The following is a 27428-nucleotide window of genomic DNA, read 5'->3' on the forward strand; positions in this document are numbered from 1 at the left end:
TGTTGGATGCTGCTGCCTGGCTATAGTAGATACCTTGGGAGTCACAGGCAGGTGCTGTTATGTCCCTATGTTTATTGGACACAACTGTGTGCTTAGGGCTGTTTCAGGCACTTGGGAGCAGGGAGAAGAGTCAAAAATGTGCCCTGCCTTTTTAGAGCTTATGATACTAGTATGAGAGTGAAGAGGTATACAAATGGCAACACTATCTGGCAGGATGTGGCAGCCACTGAATGAGGACATCTCACAGGAAGGTGCTGAAAGTGGAAAAGTTTGAATTTGGAAAGTTCCCTAGTGGGTGGCAAGGCACTGAAGAGGGCAGAATAATGCTTTTGGTTGGTGTAGGTACTAAGTGGGGGGAGTTCAGGGAAAATTAACAGGGTTTTCAGAGATGTGAAAGTGAGAAGATGTAGCCTTTTGGTCCATGTGCTTCAAAGTGGGCCGGCTACTTACCGGTCCGTGGTCCTCATGGAGGATACGGAGGCTCTCTTGGTAGGTTTGGCTGCTGGTCCCTTGACATCAAGGACTGTATGGTTTTCTTCCTTTATTACTCTATGTGATGCCTGAAAGTGTTTTCTCTATAGTAACTAGAGTATTTATGTCATTTTAAACTACATTGTAGTATGTTTATAGATAGAAGAAACCTTTTTAATATGAAAGGTTTGAAAAACTTCAGATGGAGAGTTCATATGAAAAATCAGGCACAATATTTAACAGTCATGTGAAGGGTCCTTCATATGAAAGTACCTTCTTATGACCTTTTAATATCATGCCTGAACTTTTGTCCGCCTGGCCAGGTGCCCATCAGTGCTCTGTGGCCCATGCTGTCCCCATTTGTCTCATTCAGGGTGAGATTCTGATCACAAGAGTGGGATAGAAGGTGGGAGGTTAGAGGGAGGGAAAGGAAGGCCCCAGAGGACAAGTTAGTAGAGATAGATGGGCATTTAAAAAAGAAGAAGAAAGAAAACTAAGCCCTAGATATGATGGAGGGCTAAGTAGGCTAAGTAATGCAAAATATGGAGCCTGGTAGAAGGAAAAAGGAACAGAGAGGAATGTTAAGAAGAGCCAGAATTAATCAAATTAAGTTCCAGGGACTGAACCATGCTAAAAATATTGACTTGATGTTGAAATTAATATTGACAGCTGAAGTTTAAATACGTTTGTTATATACCTTTTTCATGTTAAAATAAAAATGACACCAAAGTGCTATGTTGACATTCTCCCGCCCCTCAGAATCCTAGCGTACATGATGCCTTGTTAAGTGTCAGAACAATGGATAGCCAGTATTTGATTTTCCCTTTCCTTTCTCACTACAGGAAACACCAGAAATAGCCCACCATCCTATGGGTTTCACCTCTCACCAGAAGAAATGAGGAGACAACGGCTTTACAGATTTGATGGCCAGTGAGGTGGCACAAGGTCTTGGGAAGACATGGTCCAGTTGTGTAACTATTGCTCATTTGGCTCACTCCCCAAGCCCCTAATTAGTTTTAAACAAAAACAGAATATACCATTATGGCCCCAGATTGCTCTTGTCTGCTGTGAACCATCACTCCATGGCCCCTGCAAGTCCAGATTGCCTTTTCTGAAAACTGAACTTGTCCAAGGTGGGCTCAGCTTCTGAGAGTGGTCCTTCTGGCCCTATTTTCTGCTCTAACAGAAGGTCACTTCCTCAACTTTGGGACCAGTTTCCACATTCCTTCTCTCTCTCCTGACTCAGTGGTGCCTCTGCCCTATTTTGCTTTTGAAGACTGTGACTTTCACCAGGAAGCTTTGTTTTCACAAGATGGGAAGATCAGTCCCTCACTCTGCCTGGAGTTCTTGTGCTGACTTGGCAGGAGATGGGCACATTGCCATGGTGACTGCCCAGGAAGAGGATGTGACTACCTTCCCAGCATACTGTTCTCTTCTTCTTCTCCCAAGCATCTCAGCTCCTCTGGCCACCAGGTCTGGGTGCTAGTCACAGTGGCTTGCTTTTTGTGTTGCTCTGCCTATAGAAAGAATGTTTTACTGAAGAAGTGTAAGAATGGCCTAAGATGGAGAAAACACCTGCCCACTCCATTAGGTATCAGATGGCACCTGCAGTCAGAGTTAACAGCCACCCCTCCAGTGGCAGTAAGTATACCCACAAGATGGGACCTATCATGTATCTCATCAGCAAAGCAGCAGCAGCCACATACAGAGTAGAGTGAAGGCATTCAGTGGACTGAACACTAGCAATCCTCCTTACAGGAAGTATTTTTTCCTTTAAAAAAGTGCCTCTTCATTGTCCTCTGTAACTACCATTTGTCCTGGACAAGTGTTCAAAACATGCCCTAGGGCCCTGCAGTGTTAGACACAGATTGTCTGTTGAAGTCATTTAAGGTATTTCCTGGTGCAGGTGTGTTATGAATAAAAAAGAACAAAGCCAAACATCATTAATGTTGAATTGTCATGGAGCTATTTATTTTTAAAGAGACTTAGAAGCAGTCAAAAATCTTCCTCTTTTGACTTATCTGTCATTTATAATAGTTTTCTGACTATGAAAATAATAAATATGCCTTCTATATGCATAAAGCAAACATTTAGAATGAAATAATACTAAGTGTTAACAGTTTTTTTTTTTAAGAGAGAAGAGAAAGAGAGAGAGAAAATTTTAAATTTATTTTTCGGTTTTCCATGGACACAACATCTTTATTTTATTTTTATGTAGTGCTAAGGATCGAATCCAGCTCCCCGCGCATGCCAGGCGAGCGTGTTTCCTCTTGAGCCACATCCCCAGCCCCAACAGGTTATTTTTGAGGGGTGGAGTACATGTGATTTTGCTTTCTTTTTATAATTTTATATTGCTAATTTTTTAAGAGTGTGGCAGGTACTGCAGTCAGGAAAACCAGTTTATATAATGAATCAAGAAATACATAACCAGTAAAACAAAGGTAAAATACTATGCATCCACTAAGAAAACTCACAGGATACAACAGTAATGCAAATAAATACATACACAATTTTAAAATCACCTGTATACCCACCATTCAGAGGTAACCAGGGTTAATATTTTGGGGAAGTGCCTTCTCGATTTTTGGTTTTGTACATTTCACAAATTTTGCAGCACACTGGCTATGCAGTTTTTTATCCAGTTCCTAATCTGTATATACCTGGAAGAGATCTTGACACCTACATATAAAGGAGCTAAGAAAACCACATGGATCCAGGGAACTCTCCGACCTGCCACCAGCTGGCACAGTGACACCCAAGCTCCTTGATTTAATGTATCACTGATGTAAAACTACAGCTTGTTGATAATATAAATTGTATCCAAGTCTGGTAGCTTTAAATAATATTTATATTAAAATGTTCAAAAGCTAAATTATTATTATCTCCCAACTCTATAAATTTGACTTCTAGAAGAAGTAACCTCTTTCTTACATGCCATATTTTCATACACATAGAAATTATGCTGTAACACTTATCTCTCCACTGCCATCATCATCTGTGTATAACTACACCAAGATGTGCCTTCCACAGGGAGTGAGGATTGTGACTGACCCTGGAACGACACCTGTGTTTTATTTACCTTTCTGCATTCTCCCTGTGTCCCACCTCTACCAGCCCGAGGCTTGTGGTAGGTAGGGGCTTATTAAAAGTTAGTTTCCCACCAAAGTGTTTTTCCAGTTTCTTTAAAAGGCTTTCTGGCTATGTTTTTATTGCTGGAGTTCAATATTAGTACCACCTCACTCTATGTGATTTGTCAGATACTAAAACACTGGAATTAGATTTGGGGTGGTATAGATATAATATGCATGCTTTCTTTAGTTATGGAGTGGAAGATTACCAAACATTCGGAGATGTGGGAAAGGTCTTTTAGTAATAAATATAAACCATCTATTTTTGCACAAAATAAAGATGTTCTGGAAATTATTATAATTACGTTTTTCAGTTAATGGGCTTGCCTATAACCAGTGTTTACTGTCTTCAGTGTCGATTTGGGAGAGGGGGTATCATTGTTTTTTCCTCTACAGTAAGGAATCCCCAAAGTTATGCCAACAAACGGGAACTGGGTTAGAAAAGACAGATAAAGGCAATGCCTTAAACAAAGTATCTTTAATAGGGAGTGAACTTTAAGAGCTGATTCTTTAATTTGGTTTCTTTCTTTAATCATAGTTTCCTGATCACTTGTTACACACCCAGTTCCCACAGTTTGTTGTGGTAAGTAAACTTAAGAGACCTTTTAATTTGGACTCTTTCCTTGGTTCTCAAGAGGAAGTAGTTAGAATCACTTCCTGTTCATGAGTTGAAATTCATTGCCTGAGATTCCACAGTTGTGCACAGTAATGTTCAACTCTCCTCTGTCTTTATAAATGCCTGCTGATGAAGCTCAAGCTAAGAAGGAATTAACTACTTTTGGTAGCACTAGGGCCAGTCTACGTATTTGGCACATGTTCTGCTGCCTGGGGAGTAAGCTAAGGGAATGAGGTGACCCCTCCACACACAGGATCAGAAGGTGGGGTTGGGGTGGGGGAAGACCTTGCATCCTTGTTCCCAGTTTTAGTTTCTCTCCAGAGATTGATTATTCAATAGCTAAAATATTCATTTAGTCACTTAAAAAAGCTTATCATTTCTTCCTTTCCCTTCCTGTGGCTCACTACAGTCATTTCCTAATTTTCTTTCTATTTAAATTTTTGGGGCCCCTAATATTTCATTTTCAAACCACAGACTCTCAGGAGGACCTTAAAATCTTTCAAGTCATTACTCTGCTCAGTGCTTCAAAGTCTTCACTCATTCTCCACCAGGCTACCCATCTAGGCTTCCAAAAACCACTCTTTTGCAATGCCACTCATCATCTCAGATGCCTTTTATTGTCTGTTGGTTGCCAAAGATAAAAGTGGGAGTCGTTAGCCTGGATAACAGGGCTCCACCCAGGCTTTTGACCCCACCCCATTTGTGCACAGCAGAGCCTGCTCTCTGGCCTCCCCACCAACTGGGATCACTATTTTCTAACCTATCCAGAAGTAGAGAAAGTTCCTAAGAGGTAATGGTGTCATGAGTGAGAGCACTGTCTATAGCAACAGGCAGAGCGGGTTCAAGTTCTAGGTACTAACTCTATGACCTTGAGCAGGTTATTTATTCTAAAACAGTTTCCTTAGAGGTAAAGTAGGATATTTGTGGCGTTGAGGGAGCACATATGGTAGGGTTTATATGGTTTCTGTTACATAGTAGGTGCACAAGAAATGTTAAATATCCTTATTTTCCCATCAGGTAAGAGTTTTAACCAAATATCATTAAAGTTCCCTTGCATTTAAAAGACTAAGTCCAAGAAACTTATTGATCACCTGTACTCCACTTATCCACAAGCCCAGCAACTCAGGGCTACAGGTTACATTTCATATTTCTATAGCTGACTCACATACCTTTAATCCTGCAGAATAACCTTGTGAAGCAGATGGTTTCATTCTTGCTCAATTAATGAGACAACTGAGGCCCAGAAATGTCTGAGCCACACACTGTTCAGGCAACTCAAGGGGTGTAGATGCAGCCTTTCTGCCCTCAGGCCTGTTTTTGTTTTTTGTCTCCTTCACTGGGTGCAGAACTGTGCTTCACAGAGCCTCAGAATCCCATCCGTTCAAGCCTCTGATCTTCCCTTTTCAATTCACATCCACCAAGGAACATTCCTTATTGTCCCCACTATGCCATTTCAAAGGGTGGGACCCATTATGAAGTAGGTTAAACAAAGTAAATCCACTTTGGCTTGAAAGAAAATTAATTCAAACGAAACACAATTATTTAGGGAAGCCACTACAGAACTTTATGTATAAGGAACCATATTATATATAAGTGGTAATACAGCAAAGACTTAAGTGTCAATGGCAAGCCAGGCATCTTGCAGAAGTTACTTGTTCAAGTTACTTGTAGCTTTACAACTCTAGGTTAGAGAGAGGAATGCAATTTATTAGCCATGTTTCACATTTTTTTCCATAAATCTTTAAATATTTAAGCACCATAAAATTCAAGCATTTCACACAAATGTGGCAGCCAGCCTTGGTGGTTTAAAATGCATTATGCAGAGTTTCTGGCAGATAATAACAGTGACAATTACACAGTACTGATCTTTAACGTCAATTGTTTGTTCCCCACAGAACTTACCAGTAATGTCCCTGCAGGAAATTATGATTGTGTGTGTGTGTTTGGTACAGTAATTTTGAGGATATAAATAAAATAGCATTCCCCAAAACATTAAGAATTGACCAGGTATAATAATTCTAATCAGTAATTTGTATGCCTTTTGAGAATCATAGCTCTCTATTGTGTGTTAAAAAAAAACCAAGGAATATTTTTCACATTGAATAATTAAATAAAAGATGTGGCCATAATCAATGCATGATGATAGCTATTTGTGAGAGAGATAATCTAACTTTAACTTTCAACACAAGAGTAGGTATTATGTCCTATCATCCTATTAGATAAATGAGGGAAGTGAGGTTGAGGGAGTTGTGGAACTGGCCCAGGTGAACCAGCTGGATAGAGATGGAGCTGGATCAAGATCTGCGTACAACCGACTCTAAAGTCATTTTCCCACCATTCTTGCAGCTGAACCAAGTAAAAGTTACAATTGTCAAATTATTGCAGTGAGCTGATAAAACACAAATCTAATATAATTTCCTGGAACACAGATGGTTTGCTAATCTACAATAGGCTCCAAATAAAATCTTTGATAAAAATCTTAAGTTTCATGGACCATTCCACTGGCTATTTTTCTAAGCACCATTACATACACACAAATTTTGTAGAGGCATACTTTTGCTAGGAAGCTCTTAAATCAAGAGGGAATAGTGGTTACAGTATGAACTGTCATGGCACAGTACAATGAAGGGTCTTCTCTAAGCCAAGTCTTTTAAATCTCATCATTTCTGAAATTTCATTTTGTATTAAAAATTATTTTTGAGGGGAAAAGTGATGACTAAAGCTTAATTGTCTTTCTGCAGGAGTTGTAATAGGAGATTGTGGGTGTGCAGAATGTTGAACATTCTGATATTTTGAAGTAAGAAATGGCTTATTTACCATTTTACCACTGAGGACCTTATATGCAGACCTGAACATCTAATGCCTAATGAGGCTTGTAGAATTATCATTGAATAAAAGTGTTGGCAAAAGTATGCTCAGTTCTGCTAGCACTGGACAAATGAAGTGTGGTCCCTGCCCTCCGGAGGCTTAGATTTTAGTTAGGGAATGAAGGACATGTGCTGAGACCTTAGAGAAGTACTGGGGAAACAGAAAGAGAGGCCAGCCCCACTAATTGTATTGGTGGCAGCTGAAGAGAGTCCAAATCTCCTTGAGGGAATTCACATGCATGCCCCTAATTTAGTCTTGAAAGATATGTAGGCATCTGCCAAGTCAGTAGACCAGAGGGAAGATATGGCTGGTGTAAGAGAAGGAACCAAAGGCACAGAGGTACTGCGAGAGTTTGCAGAACGGTGTGCAATTCATGGTGGCAAGAGATAGTCCCAGGTGTAAGCCATGGACAGTTCATGCTGGACCTCTCACCCATTGTGAAGTCATTTGGACTTGGGCAATGCAGTCATTGAAGGGTTTTAAGCCAAAAGATAACAAAGCCAAGTTTGGATGGAACTTAGATGACAACTGAGATTTGAAACTGGAGGAACTGGTCGGAAGATGTCTACTGCAAGAGGGTAGTTGGAGAGTCTCGTTAGGTACAAAGAGGCTGGAGAGGAGGCAGCAATCCAGAGGAAGATGACTCGGGTGCAGCCTGAGGAGTTGGAGAGCAGAAGGAACCCGCCACATGCAGCGTGGAGGACCACCTGGTGTCCTTCCCAGAATAAGGATCCAGAGGGAAGAAGCATCCTAGTCCTCCAGCATGAGCCTCAGAGCACTTCCCACTAGGCAATCAAGGTACAGTCCAACCAGTTAGGGGGAGAGAGATTTTGATAAGGATCATTTACCAGTGATGGATTAGAACAAATTCATGGCCTTCAAGAGAAAGGGTAATTTAAAGCACATTGATATATAACCAGGTGAAATAAATAATGGCTTAAAATAAATAAGTTATTTTTCCTATTCTGCCAATTTGACCATTTAAAATACTTCTTCAAAGCCAGGAGGGCAGCATTTGGGCTATATTTAGAGAGGACTCCTGTGATGTCAGTATTCTGAACTACCTTATACTCACTGTCCCAGACACACTGTGGAGGAAAGTCACTTAATGCAGCCTAGTGTTTGTTGTATTGTTTGTTTGTTTTACATGTTTTAAAGTTTGCTAAGATAATATTCTAATACCAGAGTTAAAGGATTTAAAATAATTTAGCAAACAAGATACAATTCTGATGTTCCATTTTTCACCCTTACCTCTAATAGGCTTAAATTTGAGCTACCCAGACATATTTAACATGCATAGCATGGTTAAAAGGGGGGCAAATTAACTAGGAATGTTTTGCTACATCAATAAAAAATTTCAACTTAAAATATACATTTATCCTTTTTAGCAGAATGTACCCTTAAAATAGATTGCCCTCCCACAGGAAGCCCATAGAAAACACATTTAAAATCTATTCTACAGAGAAGAACTCATTACTAACCAAAGTTTGGCAAGGAAAACATTTGTTATAAACAAAATTTTAATTGAGTTTTCTCTCAATTATTTTTAAGCACACTGAAAGTAAGCACTAATATGGATGTTACTTTCATGAAAAGTTCCTTCAGTTTTCTCCCAAATGACACTTTTTTATGTGAGGAAGATCAGTTTCCTGAAAATCTTTTCTAACAAATCTTCTGTTTTGTAGGATTAGACCATCAGATTCCTGGCAAAATAGAAAACAGACCTTTTCCTATTTGAAAGTGACACAGCTTCTAAACTTTTATAAAAATTACTGATGCCAAATGTCAAATGACTGCCTCGGTACAATACTCATAAAAGGTATGTTTTTAAAATTGGCAAACTGGGATGTTCCTTTAAACACGAATCATGGGAATATAAAATTCAAGTTGTAGATTGTCTTTGTTTCTTTTAAAGACTGTCCATACCTTCCTGGGGGGGGTGACCCTTAAATGAATTTTCTTACCTAAGCTTAATTAAGTCGGCCCTTAATTTATTCCCAAGTGCATAATGATAGCCCTGTCATGTCCCCAAGTGAGCTGGCATTATGTATGTGGAGAGAAAGTGTCAATTGTGAGCTGTAAGGAAGCTCTGCAGGTTTTCCTGGGGCGGGAGAGAGATGCTTTATAGAAACCCTGTGCCCGCCTGAGTAAGCCCCATGTGGTTTCAGTCCCATTAGCACTGAGGACCCCGACTGGGGAAAAGCGGTCTGTTTGGGAGCTCACTGCAATGGAGAGTCAATTTTTGTGAATCACTACTTTAATATTCATTAATAGCTTTTAGGCTCCTAATCCCTTATTGAATATATTTTTTCCATAATTGCTACTTTTCAAAAGGGTTGCCAAAGTAGGCATTTCCATTCTCTGAAAAATGCAGAAGAGAACATAATGTTTTTATATTCATCTGTGATGTGTTTATGCTAATGTCGCAGCTCTAGAATACAGCGACTGTGGGCCTTCCTGGCACAGTGATTCATTCTGCTTTGAAATGAACTGTTAATGCTGGCAGTGTGGATTATTTTTTTTTCTTTTTCTTTCTTTCTTTTTTTTAAATCTCTTTGGGTCATGGTTTTATGATTATTTAAAGTGCGTGGAAAAAAATAGATTACAGAGGAAATCATTTTTGAAATGTTGAAAATCTCTACTTTCTGGTTTCATTTGTTGCCCTATTTTTTTTTTCCTGTAAAATCCATCCAAAAGCCACTATATTATAGAGTAATTGACTTCATTTGTTTGAGATGCTGTTAACCAGTGAATGAAATTTTCAGTAGCATAATTTGTAATCTTGCTTTTACCATCCACTCACCTTTTAGGGGATTCACATATTTTCAAATAAAGCCTATACTCCACCATCCCCAACAAAGCAAGAATATGTGGACTTCATCTAGATTAGTGGGTAAAAACAAATCCACCATGTAACCTTTGCTTAATCGGCAAGGAAGGAGGGAGGAGGACCTGGAGGACTATGGGAATGACCACCTTGAGACAGGGAACAGCTGAAAATGAAGTGGGGTCCAGAATGAGCACCAGTGAATCTCTTAGCACAGCCTGGGAAGCCTGAGCTCCCTCCGAAGTGTCTCTTGGCACACGCTGATGAGTTCCGCCTTCTCTAGCTATACTTCACACAGACCTGGCACCTGCTGATTTTCTGGCGCTGGGCCTGGCCTTCTTTCAAGGTGTCTGGTGAGGGGGCGGAGGAAAACTGCATGTCTGGTTTCACCGACGTCAGCCAGAAGCTGTACTCATTTGCGAAAAAGTGGCAAGTTCCCTGCCGGCCCTGGCATTCAAGGAACGGTGCCGCTCTGAAATCTTCCAGGCAGCTGCCAGGCGACATGAGGGCCTGCCCTCCTCCTTGGTCCCCAGCTCCTGTGTGCTACGCAGGCAACAAGAGAGAATTAGGGCTCAGATACACGCCCACAGCCCATACCCACTTCGGGGCCATGCCCAGGTCTGGGCCCGCTGTTAACATTTTTCTTTAAATCATTTCATAAAGAACAAAGTACAACCCACTGGGAAGTAGTAGGAAGCACACAGCGGAGCCAATTTTGCCAATAGCTAAAGCAAATCCATTTTCTAAATTCTACCAAAGTGATAAAAAAATTGACAATAAAAAAATAATAGTGGCCCTGTATCTCAATCTACTGTGGTTTGTAATGGCGTTCACGACCTCATGTCCTACTGCTGTCTGCACAGAGTGAGCAAAATTACTGTCCAACCCAGACAGAAAGGGCCAGAGAAGGTGCTAGAACACAGCAGGTGTGACAAGACCCCAGGGCAGGGCACTCACCATCAGGAAGGAGTAACCGATCCAGAGGCTCCTCCAGGCCCGTGGACACGGGGGGATGGTCTGGTCCTGGCTGTGCACCGCCACCGCCTGTGCGGGGGCCTCGCACACGGCACAGCGGCTGATGTACGGGCGGATGTCCTCCTCTGCGAGGGGCATCATGGGGAGGGGCGCTGCGCTGGCTAGCCAGTAGGACTTGTCGTTCCTCCGGGCATAGTGGCACACTTGGTGGATGTTGCAGTAGGCAAAGGGCAGGGTGCTAAACATCGGAAGGCAAGACCCCGCCAGACCTCGGAGCAAAGGAGAGACACCAGTGTGAGCCACCTATGCTTGCGAGGGGACCTTTCCACACAGGACATGCGCAGACACCTGCTCTGGTCTGTGGAGGCTCACGTCACAACCTGCTCGGTGGTGGTGGGACCGCGTGGGCCAGTCCTCATCTGCTCTTCCCTCCCCCGTGAGCCCAGCAATGGGCAGGTGCTGGAGGTGTGTAGGATCATCTGTCTGTCTAAGTGAAGCTCAGGGGCCAGGCGGAGCAGCCAGGCAGGCAGGCAGACAATGAAAATTCAGCCTGACAACCCTATGAAGGAGGGGTACCTGGGGCTCTGGGAGTGACAACTGGAGGAGTTATTTGAAGCTGGGACTTGAAATTTATATATATACATATAAGACCTCAAATGTTCCTTCTTCCTCCTGTCCCGTGCTCAAGGGAACTGTGATGGGAAAGGTCACAGCTGAACCCAAGGAGAAAGGCAGATGGATGTGTGAGCAGCTGTCACCCTAGGCTTGTGCCTGTAACTCTCTTTCTAACATTGGGGTCACAGTCCCCTTGGTGCATCAATTCCCACTGCCCTTCAACCACTGCTGTCTTGGAAAGACAGTGTTTGTCAGAACCCAGTACCTAAACCCTTGCCTGCAAGTCCTGCAGTTTAACAACAAATTGGTGTTGGCAGGTGCTATGAGGTATAACCACCAGGCGTGGCCATGTGCCATTGTACATGTATGAAATCCAGGAACTCCCCAGGTCCTGATTAAATAGTTCACATTTGGGAGTAAAAACTGCCTTTTATGACAGAGTTGTATTTACCTTATTGTGGAAAAATTGTTTATTTTATCTTATTTTTTGTAATGAATAATAGGTGGCCAGATAATAATAACTATAAACAGAATAAGTTTCTTTGATACCTCAAAAGATAGTTGGCAATTAGCATAGTAGTTTTTGAAGTAATAATAATCTCATAAAAGATGAACATTGATGAATCTGTAATATTAACCCTGAGGTATTATTCTCCAATGGCAAGGGAATCTTGTGATATATCCTTACCAAGGTCTTGATTGTGAGCTTTCTCTTGGCCTTCCAGGTATAACAGACTATACCCGGTCCAGAGCTGGGGCATGCCCACAGGGCAGGAGGGTTCTTGAGCTGTCTGGCTGTGGAGTACTAGGAGGAAGCCACTGAGGTATCCAGGGCCAACTCCTTTGGGCCCAGGATCACCAGGGGAACCAGGAGGGCCTGGAGCAGAAAAGAAAAGAAAAGCTTAGGGGGTTCTGTTCAACAAACATTTCCAAGAACCTCTATTCCAGTGCTGTACTGAGCACTCAGAAGAGGGAAGGAAGCAGGACACAGGCCACTTCCAGGAGTATCCCCCTCACACAACTGCAGTATACACAAACACAACTCCTCCAGCAAGTGCCACAACAGGCATAAACACGACTCCTCCAGCAAGTGCCACAACAGGCATAAACACGACTCCTCCAGCAAGTGCCATCTTCTTTCTGCATCTGCAGGTGCCGCAGTCATGGGTTCTGCCAACCACAGATTGAAAATACTCCAAACAAAAAATTGCATCTGTACTTAACATGCAGACTTTTTCCCCTGTCCTTATTCCCTAAACAGCAAAGAATAACAGCTACTTACATAGCACCTACATGGTATAAGATATTAAAAGAAGTTTAGAAATGATTTAAAGTATACAAGAGGATGTGCATAGGTCATGTACAAATAGTATGCCCGAGGAAAGCAGCCTTGGATGTTGGCATCTGCAGTGAGTCCTGGAACCAACCCCAGCTCGTGAATCCTCAGGGATGATTGTATTTGGTACCAGCAACTTCTAGGTGCTTGAGCTACATTCGCATAAAAAGAGAAAACAGGGCAATCCCTGCCCTCCCTGAGCTTCATGCCACTTGAGGAAAAGAAATGACAATAAGCATAACAAAATGGGAAGTTGTAAAGCACCTTAGGAAGTAATAAGTGCTGGCAAGAAGAAGAACATTTAAGTGTGGTCTCCCTGCCTTCTCAGACCTGGCTGGGGGCCGGCCTCCTCAAAGTTGGTCTTCATACAAGTGCCAGGCCTCTCTGGCTCCGAAACACCAAAACATTATAGGTTCCACTCTGAGGAGGGGGCTTGGGATCCACACACATCCATCTCTCTCTATCTCTCCCTCTCCCTCTCTCTCTCTCTCTCTCTCTCTCTCTCTCTCTGCTGGGGGTTGAGCCACAGGGTGCCTGCCATAACGCTGAGCTAACCCCCACGCCTTTTTTTTCCCCCAGGCCGGTCTTGAACTTGCAAAGTTCTCTTCTTTTATAAGGGAGTGAGGTGGAAGGAAGGGCTAGTTTTAGAATTCTTGTTGGCAGATGAGAAATAAGCACTCTATGAAAAGCAAGCAAGGTCTGTCCCCTCTGACACCCCAAAGGAGCTGACCTGTGACCAGGCCAACTGGCTCTTTCTAATTGCCAAGAACAAAAGGTGAAGTTAGACTTTGAAATGAAAGGTGTTTTGTTTTTGCTTTAATCAACTTGTTCCTGCAAGACTGACAGGCTCTCCCCATCTACACTGTAAATCAGAGATTACTAAGTGGCTGCTTGTGGACTGAATCAGGTCTGCTCATGTGTTTTGTTTGACCTGTAAAGATTTCACAATTCAAAATTTCATACTTGAAAGAAAAGCATGTTGGATGTGCATCTGTATAGGGAACAACTGGCCAAAGCTGCATCTTCTAGAACCAAGCTCCACTCTGCTGCAGGCACTGTCCACCCAGCCCTCCTGGCTCATTACTGCTCATTACCAACCAGGTGTGGACTTCCCTTGACAGAAGCTCTCCAAAGATTGTGTCTTAAGTATTTGGGTCCTCATGCCTGAAATGCTACCTGTTTTTTTTTTTTTCCTCTCTATTTTTTTCCTTCTGATGTGCTGAGGATGGAACCCAGGGTCTTACATATGCTAGGCAAGTGCTCTACCACTGAGCTACACACCCATCCCTTGCATTATAGTTCAGATTTATATTCTGAAGAGTCATATCTCCCCTCTTACCTACTCCCCCAGTTTTTTCCTTAAGAGCCCTGTATTCTATATATATGTATCAGTAGCTATTTCAATAAGATCAAGTTCCAGATGCCAGGGTGTCCACCTATAATCCCACCAACTTGGGAGGCTGGGAGAGGAGAATCACAAGTTTGAGGCCAGCCTGGGCAACTTAGCAAGACTCTGTCTCAAAAAATAAGACTGGGGATGTAGTTCAGAGGTAAAATGCCCTTGGTTCCATTTCCAGTACCTACCCACCTACCTACCTATATACATACACACATGGATAAGAAGTAAACTCAAAAAAACCACAGGCCAAGCCATACAGCCAGTGACGCAGGTTGGGAACACTCACTGTGCCCAAGATCCTCAGAAGTCTCTCAAGGGCAATCCCATAGTAAACCAGGCTGATGGGCCCTGCAGAGCCTTGAAAACGGAACAGCTGCAATAGCCGAGCCATTCATGATGACGCAGAGCAGTCTGGGAGAGTGCTGACAGGATTTATGGACTAGATCTGTTGGATGGTTTTGCATCCATTTGAATATGGGAGACACAGCCACCCGCTTCTCATGTCTCCCTAGTACCTGCTGAGCTGGTTTCTAAGGCAAATACTTCTAAGAACATCCTGTTTGCAAAGCTGCTTGAGAGGACAGAGCATCTTAGGTCCCCAGCATCAGAGAAAAGAGGAGAAACAGAAACCCTTACCTGGGGCTCCAGGGCAACCAGCCTCTCCAGCATCACCTTTGTGTCCAGGAGGTCCAGGAGGCCCAGGGACACCATCATTGCCCCTCCTGCCATCCAGTCCAGGTTCTCCTTTGCACCCTGTGGACAAATTCATGACAGTGGTAAGAATAGCAAGGCTCCTGGGGCCATTGCCACATGCACGCAGGTGCCAGCCCAGGGCTTCCTTCTTGACTATGCTGCGCCAGTTCATCTATTCTTCTTGGCTATGAAGCTACAATTATGCCATCTCCAATTTGCAGTTGGGACAGAGGAGTCTCTTCATTAAGTAGATGAGCCTGTAAAGGACTGGGCCTGACTCAAAGCAGGAGACCAGGAGCCATTGAGAAAGAGCTTTTCCCATTTTCTTCGATATTATTATATTTTTCCTTTAGAAAAAAATACTTAAACATGTATGGCTTTTATAATTACATATTATCCTTTGGAATGAATTTTTTTAAAGCCTCCATGAAGGAATGAGTGAAATTTAATAGGATTCAGTTGGGGGTTAAGTTAAATTTGGAGCCAGCAATTTTTAAAACAGCTTTTCAATTGAGTGTTTACAATGGGCGAGGTATCAGGCTAATTCCTTCACATGGGTTATCCAAGTCACTCTTCCCAGCAGTCACAGAACAAGGTATACTCTTATGCCAAGAGGTAAAACCAGCTAGCCAGGCTGGTGACCTGAGCTGGGTTCACAAAAGCTGGCTGCAACAATAACTAAGAGAACGGCGAAAGAAGCATGCAACACACAGAAAGACCTTCTGCTTGCAAGAATCAGGGTTGGCTCTCGACCTTAGGGATCCGTTGGAAAGAGAGAGAGAGAATGCTTGAAGCCAACCTATTTATTGAGGAAAAAGACATTCGAGAAAGTTCAACCCAAATAAGGCAAGGGATTAGGTTTCAGGGGGTTGCTTGGTGATGTCCTGTGGCCAGCAGATTGACTGACATCTTGGAAGGCCACACCCATCTCAGGTGCCCTGTGGGATCAAAGACAGAGCAAGTGAAAAGGGCACGTCGCACAGTCCAGTCAAAGCAGCAACATCTGTCCAGTCCCCTCATGTGCTCAAATGTTCATAGCTCACACACACAGCCCATGGCTGGCTTGCAACAAGTAGGGAGAAGGCTCAGGCCATGGAGTCCAACAGGTATGGTGAGCAGCAAACCTGGCCCCAGGAGGCCAGGTGTAAAGGTTGCTGCGACCTTAGCCCCCCCAGGGTCTAGGGACATTCTTAGAGAATGAAAACTTGGAGACTATTGCAGCAACCGTGCTCCTGGAGGGGGTAAGTGCCTGGTTACTTCTTTTGTCCAGACGTCAATTAATTGGCCAAGTCTCCATTTGGTCAGAGTGGCAGACGTGGTCATTGTCTTTGGGAAAGTTATTGCTCTAGCTGCCTGAATTACAAGCCCTCTACTTGTTTCTTGTTGTTGTTGTTGTTATTGTTATTGTTATTTTGTTTGTTTTCTCTCTGTTCCACAAATTAACTTATTAGGGACAGATTCGTATTGCTCTCCTCTTAAATTGATATGTTGAAGACCTAACTCCCAGTGTCTTAGAATAAATGACTAAGGAACAGGGCCTTTGAAGAATTGATTAAGTTAAAATCAGGCTGTTCAGGTGGGGCATAATCTAATCTGACTCTGTCTTTCCAAGAAGAGGATACTTGGACATACAAAGGGACACTGGGGATGTATGTACCTGGAATGCACAGAGCAAAGGCCATGTGAGGACATGGAAGACCACCATCTGCAAGCCAAGGAGAGAGGCCTCAGCAGAAAGCAAACCCACCAACACCTTGAAGTTGGACTTGCAGCCGCTGGGGCTGTGGTAAAATTCTCTGTTGTTTCAGCTACTCCACCTGTGGCATTTTGTAATGGTGGCCCAAGAAAACCTTAAAGCGTACCTTAAAACTAACCTTTAAATCCAAGGGGGCTCTCTTCAGTGGCTTTGCATCTTGCCTCCTTCCTCTGCTCTCCCATAATGATGTGAGGATGACAAAGCTGAGGATGCCAATCAATCTCAGCAGTTCACTGAGATTCCCCCCCCCCCATTTAAGAAACCAGTTTTGCCCATTGACTTGGGCCTCAGCCCATCAAATTGATGAATTAAGAAAAGACAGAAACCCAAATCCTGTGCCTTAAATCACCATCCCTGTCAAGGAAAGGATGCATGGAGGCTTAAGGAGGGTTGATTTGGTTTTGGCAAGCCAGCAGAAATCAGATATTCCCACAGAGTTTCCTTCTCTGTCCTGTCTCTGAAAGGCCCATCCCTGAGCCTCTTTTGCCCCAGACCAGGTCCTAATTGCAATTACCTGTAGTCCAGTCCAGGCCTCTGACCTTTCCCTGCCACCCCATCTGAGAAACATCCTAATGGCTCAGGTACTGCTGGTTCTGTGAACAGAAGCCCAAAGAAGTTCTCAAACAGTGGTCCTCCCACTTTGCCTCAACAGGGCTGGGGTGGGGCTTAGGAATCTACATTTCCAAGTTCCCACTCGATGCTCTTTCCAGGGACCACATTTTGAGAATGACTGTTCCCAATTATAAATTAAAATTTAAAGCTAAACTCTTTCTGGTAATAAAAGTGGTAGTATATTCTGAAAATCCTATATCTCTGCCTCTTCTTTTTGTTGTTGTTGTTATTATTATCTTTTTCATATTTCTGCCTAATCTTTAAGCCAGAAATTCTACCCGGAATTTATCTTAAGGAAACAACATTGACTCTAACAATAGCAAGAAGATGTTCTGTTTATCCGGTCAGTTCTAAGTGCTTTCTCTGATATTTACTCATATAAATCACACCACCAGCCCTTTTAACAGATGCAGAAACTGCATCACCCAGAGCTTATGTGGCACAGTACAAGTAGTCCAGACCCAGAATCTTCCTTCCTAATGTTAGTTTGTTCTCCTTTACAATCAGGGCTGCTTATGGGTGATTATGGGTTGCTTATTCATTACCCAGAAAGATATTCATTACCAGTTGTTTATTATGGTGAAAAATGGAAACACTTCAAATACAGCAGTTCCTTGAGGTTGGTCCCTGTAGCAGCAGCAGTACCACCTGGGAACTTGTTATGAATAAGGAATCTCAGAGCCCTCTAACAAGCCAGGAGTCCAGGGTGGGGCCTGGCAATCTGTGTTTTCACAAGCTCTCGGGGGATTCAGATGCTCAATCAAGCTTGAGAACCAAAGCCTTAAATATCCCTTGTGACCCTCCGTCCCTGGCTCCAGGTTAAGTTCCACTGTTATGGATTCCCACATTACCCTTTCTTAACACTCCACACAGCTACACTAATTCAGTGAATCCCTTCATTTTCTGCTAGCCTGTTGCTCCAAAGGGCAGGGCCTTGTTGGATTAATTTGTTTCTTGCAGAGCAGCTGGCACTGAAGCAATTAATAAATAATTCATGAATGTGGTAGTTAAATAAATTATGGCACAATGAAATAATGCAATATTCTGCAGCCACTACAGATAATATTGTAGGAAAATATGTAATGACATAGAAGTAATGTCACATTAAAAAGAGCAGTGTGCAAAAGAATATGCATAGAATAATCTCTTTTTTAAAAACGTGCAGAAATGAGACCGGAAAGATATACAGGCAATAAATAGTACCGTTTAAAATGTTTAGTTTCTTTTTTATAAAAACGTGTACAATAAGGATTTCTTTCCTCCTTTTACCAAATAACTACCCCCTTGGCTAATGCTACCATCTCCTGTCCCCTACCATACATATCTCTCTCTACAGTTCTCAACATCAGGTGGTTCTGCCCTTGCCCACTAGGGGGCGATTGGCAACATCTGGAGACATTTTTGGTTTACCTTTTGGTTGACCCGTGGCAAAGGGGTCTGATTCTGACATTTAGGTGGTTAGAAACCCGGATGCTGCTCAGTAACCTATAATGCACAGGATAATGGATTATCTGCCTCCAAATGCCAACTCTTAAGAAACCCTAGGCTGAGAAACGATGCTCTACCTTGTAGGTTATGCCCAAGGGTCCTGTATTCATTCCCCAAATATTCATCTAACACTTTCTATGACCCAGGGCTGTGAAGGGTAGCAACAATGAGTAAGAAAAAGCCTGCCTTAAAGTTATTGTGGTCTTTAAAGCAGTGGTCAGAAAAATCACAGGCCGTGGGTCCCACTGCCAGGAGTGTGCCACGGTGATACTAGACATATGTTCATTCATTCACACGTTGTCTGTGCTCGTGTGTCAGAGCAGCCAAACTGAGAGGTCACCACATCAGGTGTCTGGCTCCAAAGCCTATGAAACCTACTGTCTGATCTTTACAGGAAATGGTTTTGGCCCCTGGCCTAGGAGGATGGACAGAACGAACAAGCAAATACATATACTTCTGGTGACACGAATGTGACACTAAAGATTGTAAGTAGAGGACACAGAGAGAAGGGCTCTAGCCTTGAGCCTTGGATTCAGACAGGAAAAGCTCATAAGGAAGGGCAGAAAAAACAGCATGTGCAAAGGCCTAGAGGAAAGTGGGTTATGGCACCTTCAGGACCTAAAGAGGGCAGCTGGGGGCATTTGTAATAGGCAAATATTGGGTTTGTCCCTGGAGGGAATAGGGAGGCTCTGGAGAGTTCAGAGCAGGGGACTGAGGTGTCAGGTGATGCAGATGTCTTGCTTCCCTTCCTCACATAAGCCCACTACCTCCTAGAACCATCTGGAATGTGTGCCCCTTGCTGCTTGCATTCTAATACAGCAGCCTGTCTGAGGCTTCCCTCTACCTTCTGTCCCCAGCTGTTCTCCCCACCCTGCACAAGGTGGTTGAGATGCATTTAGTGAGGACATTCTGATATTTGATGTGCTGACATCACACCTTTGGAGCACCTATTAGAAACAAATTTGAGTGCCCCATGGTGCCTAGACTGCATTTATTTATTCCCCTGGTGGTACTAGGGATGGAACTCAGGGCCTCACACATACTAGGCCAGCACTTTTCTTTACCACATCCCAGCTCACCTGGGTTGCATTTTGCATGAGATTAAGGGAGAAAAAAGATGTCATCCTACCCGGGGAAGCAGAGCCTACCTGGGGAAGGGAACCTCATCTCCCCAGGTATGAGCTGCCATATCCCTTTCCACTAGCTTTAAAGAGAACATCAGTTCTTTGGGAAGGACCCCTACACTGAGCTCAGATATTCTCAGAGCCCCTGACAAGATGATTTCAGCATACAGCCACTGTGCTGTTCTGGAAAGGGCTGGGAGGAAACATTGCAGATCAAAGGCATCTGTGAGGAGAAAGCATTAGACCTTCTGGGTGGAGGATCCCTATCAGTTGCCAAGTTATTCTCAGCTGTCGCCTGCTTAACCTAGGCAAGAGCGAACCAAAAGTTTGGGTTTTCTCTGCAAGTCCAAGCTCCAGCACCTGGTAATGAAACTGGCTTGGGGAAAGAGAAGGTTTGAAGTAAAACAGGAAGAAACCAGCAATGCCATGGAGTGGGGAGGTGTTTCTTCTATTTCTACACAACCAGCCAAAAGGGTGGTATACCCCCACCGCCACACACACCTGCAAAATTATCACCTTCAGAAAAGCACGGAAAGCAAGCAACAGGTGCTACAGGTGAGACCATGTCACGCAGGGTCGGGCCACTTTAGACACTCCTGATAGACTTGTCTCCTTAGTAACTGGATAGGATGATGGCAAGGAGAGACCAGATGGGAGCGGGGAACCGGAAAATATGGAGGGTGAAGAGGGCTCCTTCATAAACAGGAATCCAGAAGCTGTATAAAAGAAGAGGGGCTCAAAAGACAGTAAGGGCTTCAGAGCAGGATAAAAATAGGATAAAAAGAGCCCCAGGGGGACTGAGCTATAGGGGAATGCAGTTCACACCTCGAGACCCTGGAGAGAGGGTGATGCTTCGCCTGGAAGAACTAAGCAATATTTTTGTTTGGTTTTAGCAGTATTTACATTCTGTGGCAGAGAGGTGGCCTTGGGATGTCCCTACTGCCAGCCAGCAGGGTCAGGGACACCAATAAAGAGAGGACATAAGAAGCCAGGGATGGGCCCCTGCAGATGAGCCCTTCTAACCTACATCAGGAGGAATTAGAGAATAAAGGTGATCACACCTGGGCCCGCATAGCAAGCAGAGCCTCCTTAGGGAGCTCACAGTTTTTGGAGAGAGAATTTGCATATGCCCAGGATCACTATCAGGTGATAGCACACAGAATTTACCCATTTGATATTTGTTCTTCTCAATTACTATTTTTGATTGTTTTCCAAATCTGCCATGATGGGTGAATCCAACCATCCATCGGGTCTCAATTTTGATGTTGAGGCAAGAAAGTGGTCTCAACCCAGCTGCCAGCCACAGTCAGATGTGGAAAGTTTAAAAGCACTAACAATCAGGCCCCACCTCCTTCCATATTTATTGGTCTCACATGAGGCTTGGCACCAGTCCCTTTTTAAGCTCCTTCAGGCAACATGGACCTACAACTAAGACTGAGTCGCTATGGAAGGCGTTATTCTTAGCTGAATCTTTTAAAGACAGCATTCATATAATAAACCTAGGGTTTCTCACACTTGAGCTTGTATGCAAATATCCTGGGGATCTTGTTCAAACAAAGATTCTGCTACAGCAGTTCTGGTAGTGGGGTTGAGTTGCTACTATTCCCATACTCAGAGCATCAAGAATAGAGTTGATTCCTAGTTCCCAGGTTAATAGACCAACCTACCCCACTGTGCTCCTATCTCCTTCCTGCTGGACGATTCTGGCTCCTCAAAGCCCAGTCTTTACTTATGTCTCTGCTCCAATGCCAGCTTTTGCTGGGTTTTAGCAGTCCTGCAATCCCCCACATGGATTTAACCTCTCTGTGCCCTCTTCTCCTGTGCCATTGGCCTGCAACTCCATTAAAACACAAATTACAATCTGCCATTGAGTCACGTATGTTCCACTGGCTATTTCTGCCATAAGGCTGGGAGACCCTGGAGGAAGAAATCATCCTATTTATCTTTGAATTGCCCACAATAGCACTGTAGTTTACAAAGTGTAGAGGGAATCTGGAAGTATTTGCTGAATTGAATTTGCTGGACCTCACTGCAGGTCACATCTTCCACTTGTGAGAAGTACTTTTTAAAAAGTTGTTGGAGGGGGGAACCCTAGATATTGCAAACATATGCATAACATATATGTTTGGGTTTTAAAATGAGAGTGTGTGAGTTACACTGATGGGTACAGAGCTTTACCCTGGTTTGAGTGACAGAGAAAAAGACCTTAAGTAAGCACCAACCCAATTCCAGTGTTCCCAGGCTATTAAGGAAAGTCACTACAACTGACACTGAGATTGTGCACAAACACAGAAACAATGCAGCAAATACCAACAACAAAAACCTCTGTTATTTTGAGGAAGGCTCCAGAGATGTTTTGCTTCCACCTGAGAACTACACAGACTCCTGTTGAGGGGGCACTTCCTGGATGCTTAGGAATCACAAGAAAAACTGGTGGTAGAAAACTCAGTTCTACTTCTAATTCCTTTTTCTGTGAACCAAGAAGAACCCAAATCACAGCTGGGTAGAGGGGAAACAAGAGAGGGACTGGCCTTCGAATAATCTGCACACAGGTTTTCTGGACTCATGGGCACTGCCAACTGGTCTCAAGAAAGCAGTGACTTCTAGATGCCCAGCCTCAGACTGCCTGACCTCTTTGTAAATTACTCATCATGGAGGGGATCTGTGAGAAGAAAATAAACCACTTGGAGAATGCTGTTCACAGAATAGTTCAGTTTAAATACCCAGAATGATCCTGCTGCCTTGACAATGGTCACACCAGGTACAGTTAGGTTGAGTGAATAATGCAGTCACTGCACAAAGTCAGAGCCATCCTCCTTCCCCCTAGCCTTCTTCTAAGTGACACGTCTTCTCTTCCTTCTTGAAGGCTCCGTTTCTGCTCCATCAAAGCCCAACTCAATTGCTTTTCACTTAAAACCAAGTCAATAGCTATTCAAGGTGATTGATAGGGCATCCCCTAGACATTTAGGATGCTGTCTTGCCAAGGGCTTTCCAAACTCTGCATCCAGAGCTAGCCAACTATAAAGGATTTAAGTAGGAGCTCAACATAAAACACTTCTCAGAGGTATGTGGATCTAGTAGTGCATGATTAAATCTTTAGATCTATGTGGAAATAAATAAGGAAATTTTCACTTTTACTAGTGGTTTAGGCTCCATACAAAAAGCTATACAATAAAACACCTAGGCTTTCATTTCAGCAATATGTTATGCAAATAACAAATAGAGTAAGGCTCATACCTAGTCCTGGGGGGCCTCTCTGTCCTGGGAGCCCCACAGCTCCTTCTGGTCCTCTTGTGCCTGGCACTCCAGGAAGCCCTGGGATCCGGGGACAGGCATCCACATCTGCAGGTGGCCCTGGTTCACCTGGAATTGGAATCACCTGCTGTGTGACGGGTTCAATGTTGATGAACAAGATCCTTCTGCACTCTCCAGCTAAGGAGAGGCTTCTGACACTACCCTGAAATGTCAACAAGAACCTCCAACAGTCTGGTGCCCATTCCGTGAAGGCAGGAGCTTGTCTTGTTCACTGCAGGGACTCACAGAAAACTTCCAGAAAAGTGTTTGTGGCATAAGTTACTAACTTGTTATAACTGGTGAATGGGACATCGGAGGAAGCAGGAGCACAGTTGGCTGAGACAATGATAATTTGATGATCTTTATAGGATTTCTAATCTCTGGGTGATTTAAAAAAAAACTGGGGTGCTAATCACAGATGGCATTCCAAGAGGGACTTGTGGATCCCTAAAGTTCAGTTTAGTGTGTCCTTAATTCATTACTGTATTAGTAGTCAAGTAGATTTTCCTAGTGTCTCTTACTAAATTTCAGGATTGCTTAGGGCTCTAACACGGTGACTTTCAACCTTGAAAGAATTTTGGAATAAGCTGGGAGAACTCTAAAAATATTCTGAAGCCAGGATGTAACCTTCACAATGTCCTTAATTTGGCTGCACAAAAAAACCCAGATGGAGCGCTTTTCAAAAGACCCTTAATCTAGACTTATTGCCCTGGTGTTCTAGGGTGAAACCTGGCATTTGTATGTTTTTAACCACCCCAGGTGACTCCAGTGTCAGCCAGGCCTGAGAAGCACTATTATGAAGCTTAGTTCTGACTTCAGCACCTCAGAGTCATCTGGCAAATTTGTTCACCAAAGTTTCTGAGTGGAGGTCTGAGGTGGGGTCTGGCATCTGCATTTCTAACATCTTCCCAGGTGAGGTGAATGATGTTGTTGACCTGGGACTCTTACCTTGAGAAGCATCACACTAAAGAGCTGATGTTTTAAAATTCTTGGTTACACTTACAACTTCAAGACATTTTTTTTTCTCCTAAAACTTCATTCACTTGCCTTGCAAACATCCCACAAGGGACAAGAAATAACATTGAGCAATAAATGGCAGCCAACACCTACGGAACACTCTCAGGCACCAGGCCTGCACTAAGCACTTCCCTGCTAGATTCCCTCAATAGCAACATGTGGTGCTACTGTTATTAGAACGTCATAGGTAAGAAAACTTGGTGAATGACTTATGATCACACCACTAACAAGTTGAAGAGTCAACCACATGTCATACAGCTTCAAGAACTCTTAATATCTGTGTGATGAATTCTAAGAAATGAACGCTTAATAACACACCAGTTAATTAGCTATAGTTTCTTAAAATTCATCCAAATGTGCATCATAATTTTAATAATAGCTGAAAAAGATACAAGAAAATTCTAGCACAATGTGGCCACCATCACAAGCTCTGGTCTGCACAATTCTTAATGTACTGTATAAATTGCACTTGAACTCTACAGACTCTTTGGAATGTAACCCTTTATAAATTATGGTTATGAAGCCACAGGCAACACAGGGAAAGATATATTTTCACAATCTGTCTAGTTTAATGTAAAATTTGGCTTTTCCACTATGAGTGATTTGGGGAAGATGCATGGGAACATGTCTGATTTTCCCTGAATCATCTTGGGCCTTTCATGGGTGGTTGGGGGATGGAGACTTGGCTGGTATTTTAGATTTAGAATTTTGATGTTATCTTCTAATGAATTTCTACATACAATCACCACAGAGAGAACTGGAATGAAAACCCATTAAATGTATGGCTATAATTTTTAAATATCAGTATTTAAAATAGCAAGATTTAAATATTATTTTACTTTGCTTTTTACTTTTTAATAAACCAAATGCTGAAAGAAAGGGACCAAGGTGTCTCTTCTAAGGACCCTAAAAATAATATATAGCATCTGTATTCAGGGAGATTTTCATTAGGGTTTATAACAGATGCCTGGAAATAGTAAATGCAAACATTCACGATTTTTTTCTTTTTTTCTTTTGAGGAACACTTTGTATTCTCTTTGAAAGTGCCAGACTCTCTTATACACAAATACACTTTGTTTTTATGTCATAAGTGAATACTTTCTTTGTAACACAAAGAAGTGTGGTTCTTGAAAAGAGACTCCAGGGTATGACAGGAAAGCCTTGTCACAGTACATTGGCTGGCAAGGACCTATCTTTTAATAATGTCCACACTACTTATTTTAGGGATGTTCTGTACATTTATATTGTAAAATCCAGAAAAGGAACTTACATGAGCACGTGCTTTGGAATCTGAGGGTGGGAGCACTCAAACTTGGTGCCCCGTGGAAAACAAAACATGTGACATGCCTTGGCCACCACAGGGCTAGAGACATTAGGATGCTCTAATACGAGGTCACTACGTCTGCAACAGGGAAGCAAAGCATTGGACCCTGACAGAGTTACAGCACCACTCCATAACAATGGATCGGCATATTTCACAAAGACAGCAAAATTACAGAGAAAGCAGACTGAGGAGAAATGATCAATTGCACAGCCGTGCTTACCTCTGGGACCTGGAGGGATTCGAAGCCCAAAACGAGGCCGCAAGAAGATTTTCACATGGTGGAAAGAGATTTTAAATTTGTGAATTAGGACAAAAATGACAAAGATTGTTTGAGAACATAAATAATAATTTGGGACAGCATCAATGACAAGCAGAGTGACAGCACCTTATTTACATGAAAATGTCCACATCAATGTGACTGACAGGAGTAGCTATGATTCTGTACTAATGGAGTTTTCATCTCTAGAAAGACTTGAAATGCAACTCTCTGGAGAAATATAAAATTCTGGTTGATTTCTTACGGCAAGTGTGCCCTGAATTAATGTGGATAGGAATTCTCTCCATTTAAAAACCTTTTGAAAATTCTGTACTAATTTGCCAAATTTCATAGGCTATGCACAGAAAGGGAATATAAAAATAAACCAAGTGCAAGTTCACCATCTTTGTACTAAGATGCCCATTATCTGTTCTCTAGAGTGCCTTTTTCGGAGACTGAAGAATATTATGAGTTACCACTACGTTGCTTGATCTTGACCCAGACTCTTGAAAGACATTACTCCTGCCAGCTTCACAGGCACACATCTGTTTCACTCTATAGAGTTAAATTAAATAGCCTTTAACTTTCAAAGGAACTAATGCACTTTATAGAAAGTAGTTAAATAGAACACCGGGTGAAACCCATGGAAATTCATGGAAAGGTAGTGAATATACAATACCAACAAACAGTAATCAAATCCATCTTTGCCTTTTGTGAGAAGGAGCATCTGTTTGCTTAGAAATAGTGTATATAACAGCATCTCTTAATTTTTGAACTCACTTATTTTGATTAAAAAGATTAGTCTATCAAACATGAGTCTTCATGATACAGCCTGAGAATAGCATATTTTTTATATCAGAAGGGCTTCATTTCAGAATAGTTAACTACTTTCTGAGTGATGACTGTCAGTACAGTTTAGGTTGCTCAAGGGATGGCCATGCATGAGAAGCTTACCTGGAGGACCTGTGGGCCCTTTTCTACCTGGAGGTCCAGGTAAACCCTTCTCTCCAGGTGGCCCCAGAAGACCAGGTGGCCCTGGAGGCCCTGGAAACCCCATTGGTCCTAAAATAAATGTAAAAATGAGGGCGCTGGAATGAAGCAATATGAAGACAATGACATTTGATTGACTTTAGACACCCACTCCAAGAAAGGGTCCCAGAGTAGAGATCAGCCTCAAGTCTGTCCATAGGACAGCCAAGAGCTGCCTGTCTAAAGGGAACACAGTGGTCACTGAGAAGGATGAAGGAGGACATGTCCAGGACCAAGATGAAACTGAAGGAGAATGAGAAGCCTGTGACCCTGAACTTTACCTGGTGTCGGTCCGATGATTGAACCCCGGGGAAAAAAAGGAAAGAGGTTTGATGTTGCGGAGCCAGGTGCCCCCAGCTGGGGGTCCTATCTCCCTCTTGACACTTTCTTAATCCTGGAACCTCCAACCGCTCAATTCTTCCCCTTCCAGCAAGTCCTCTTGTTTCTTAGATTTCAGGCCAGGCCCCATCTCCTCCTAGAGGCCCTCTTTGGAATCCCAGCCAAAGCCCAGCAGTTCCCTCTGGGCTCCTGGTTCAGAGCACTGAGCCTGATTATGGAGGTGTGAATGTCCGTCCTCCATTGGGAAACAGCACTGAATGA

General features: G+C 43.0%; 2 protein-coding genes and 1 long non-coding RNA gene across 5 annotated transcripts in view; 2 read left to right on the forward strand and 1 right to left on the reverse strand.

The window, feature by feature from the left end:
* Positions 1-4153, forward strand: part of Rhbdd1 (rhomboid domain containing 1) — a 127326-nt gene extending 123173 nt beyond the window's left edge. For 2 of the 3 annotated variants that reach the window (XM_026409548.2, XM_026409547.2), the window contains one exon: positions 1314-3879. In XM_026409548.2, coding sequence (XP_026265333.1) covers positions 1314-1405 — 92 coding nt within the window. In that variant the 3' untranslated portion in view covers positions 1406-3879. Of the gene's footprint in view, positions 1-1313; positions 3880-4137 lie in introns of those variants that run through there. The other variant, XR_013342132.1, reaches the window with a different exon arrangement.
* Positions 4154-5278: 1125 nt separating this feature from the next.
* On the forward strand, positions 5279-17462 carry LOC113197299 (uncharacterized). The gene is made up of 3 exons (XR_003302672.2): positions 5279-7881; positions 8769-8902; positions 16541-17462. It is a non-coding gene; the product is annotated as an uncharacterized LOC113197299 (long non-coding RNA).
* The window catches only part of Col4a4 (collagen type IV alpha 4 chain), a 114086-nt gene continuing 96597 nt past the window's right edge, over positions 9940-27428 (reverse strand). The window contains exons 41-47 of the mRNA XM_077790975.1: positions 26754-26861; positions 25764-25772; positions 23146-23271; positions 14872-14988; positions 12189-12377; positions 10868-11154; positions 9940-10453 (exon numbers count right to left, since the gene is read on the reverse strand). Coding sequence (XP_077647101.1) covers positions 10190-10453; positions 10868-11154; positions 12189-12377; positions 14872-14988; positions 23146-23271; positions 25764-25772; positions 26754-26861 — 1100 coding nt within the window. The 3' untranslated portion in view covers positions 9940-10189. The remainder of the gene's footprint in view (positions 10454-10867; positions 11155-12188; positions 12378-14871; positions 14989-23145; positions 23272-25763; positions 25773-26753; positions 26862-27428) is intronic.

The sequence above is a fragment of the Urocitellus parryii genome, chromosome 1 (assembly GCF_045843805.1).
Source record: "Urocitellus parryii isolate mUroPar1 chromosome 1, mUroPar1.hap1, whole genome shotgun sequence".
Classification (NCBI taxonomy): domain Eukaryota; kingdom Metazoa; phylum Chordata; class Mammalia; order Rodentia; family Sciuridae; genus Urocitellus; species Urocitellus parryii.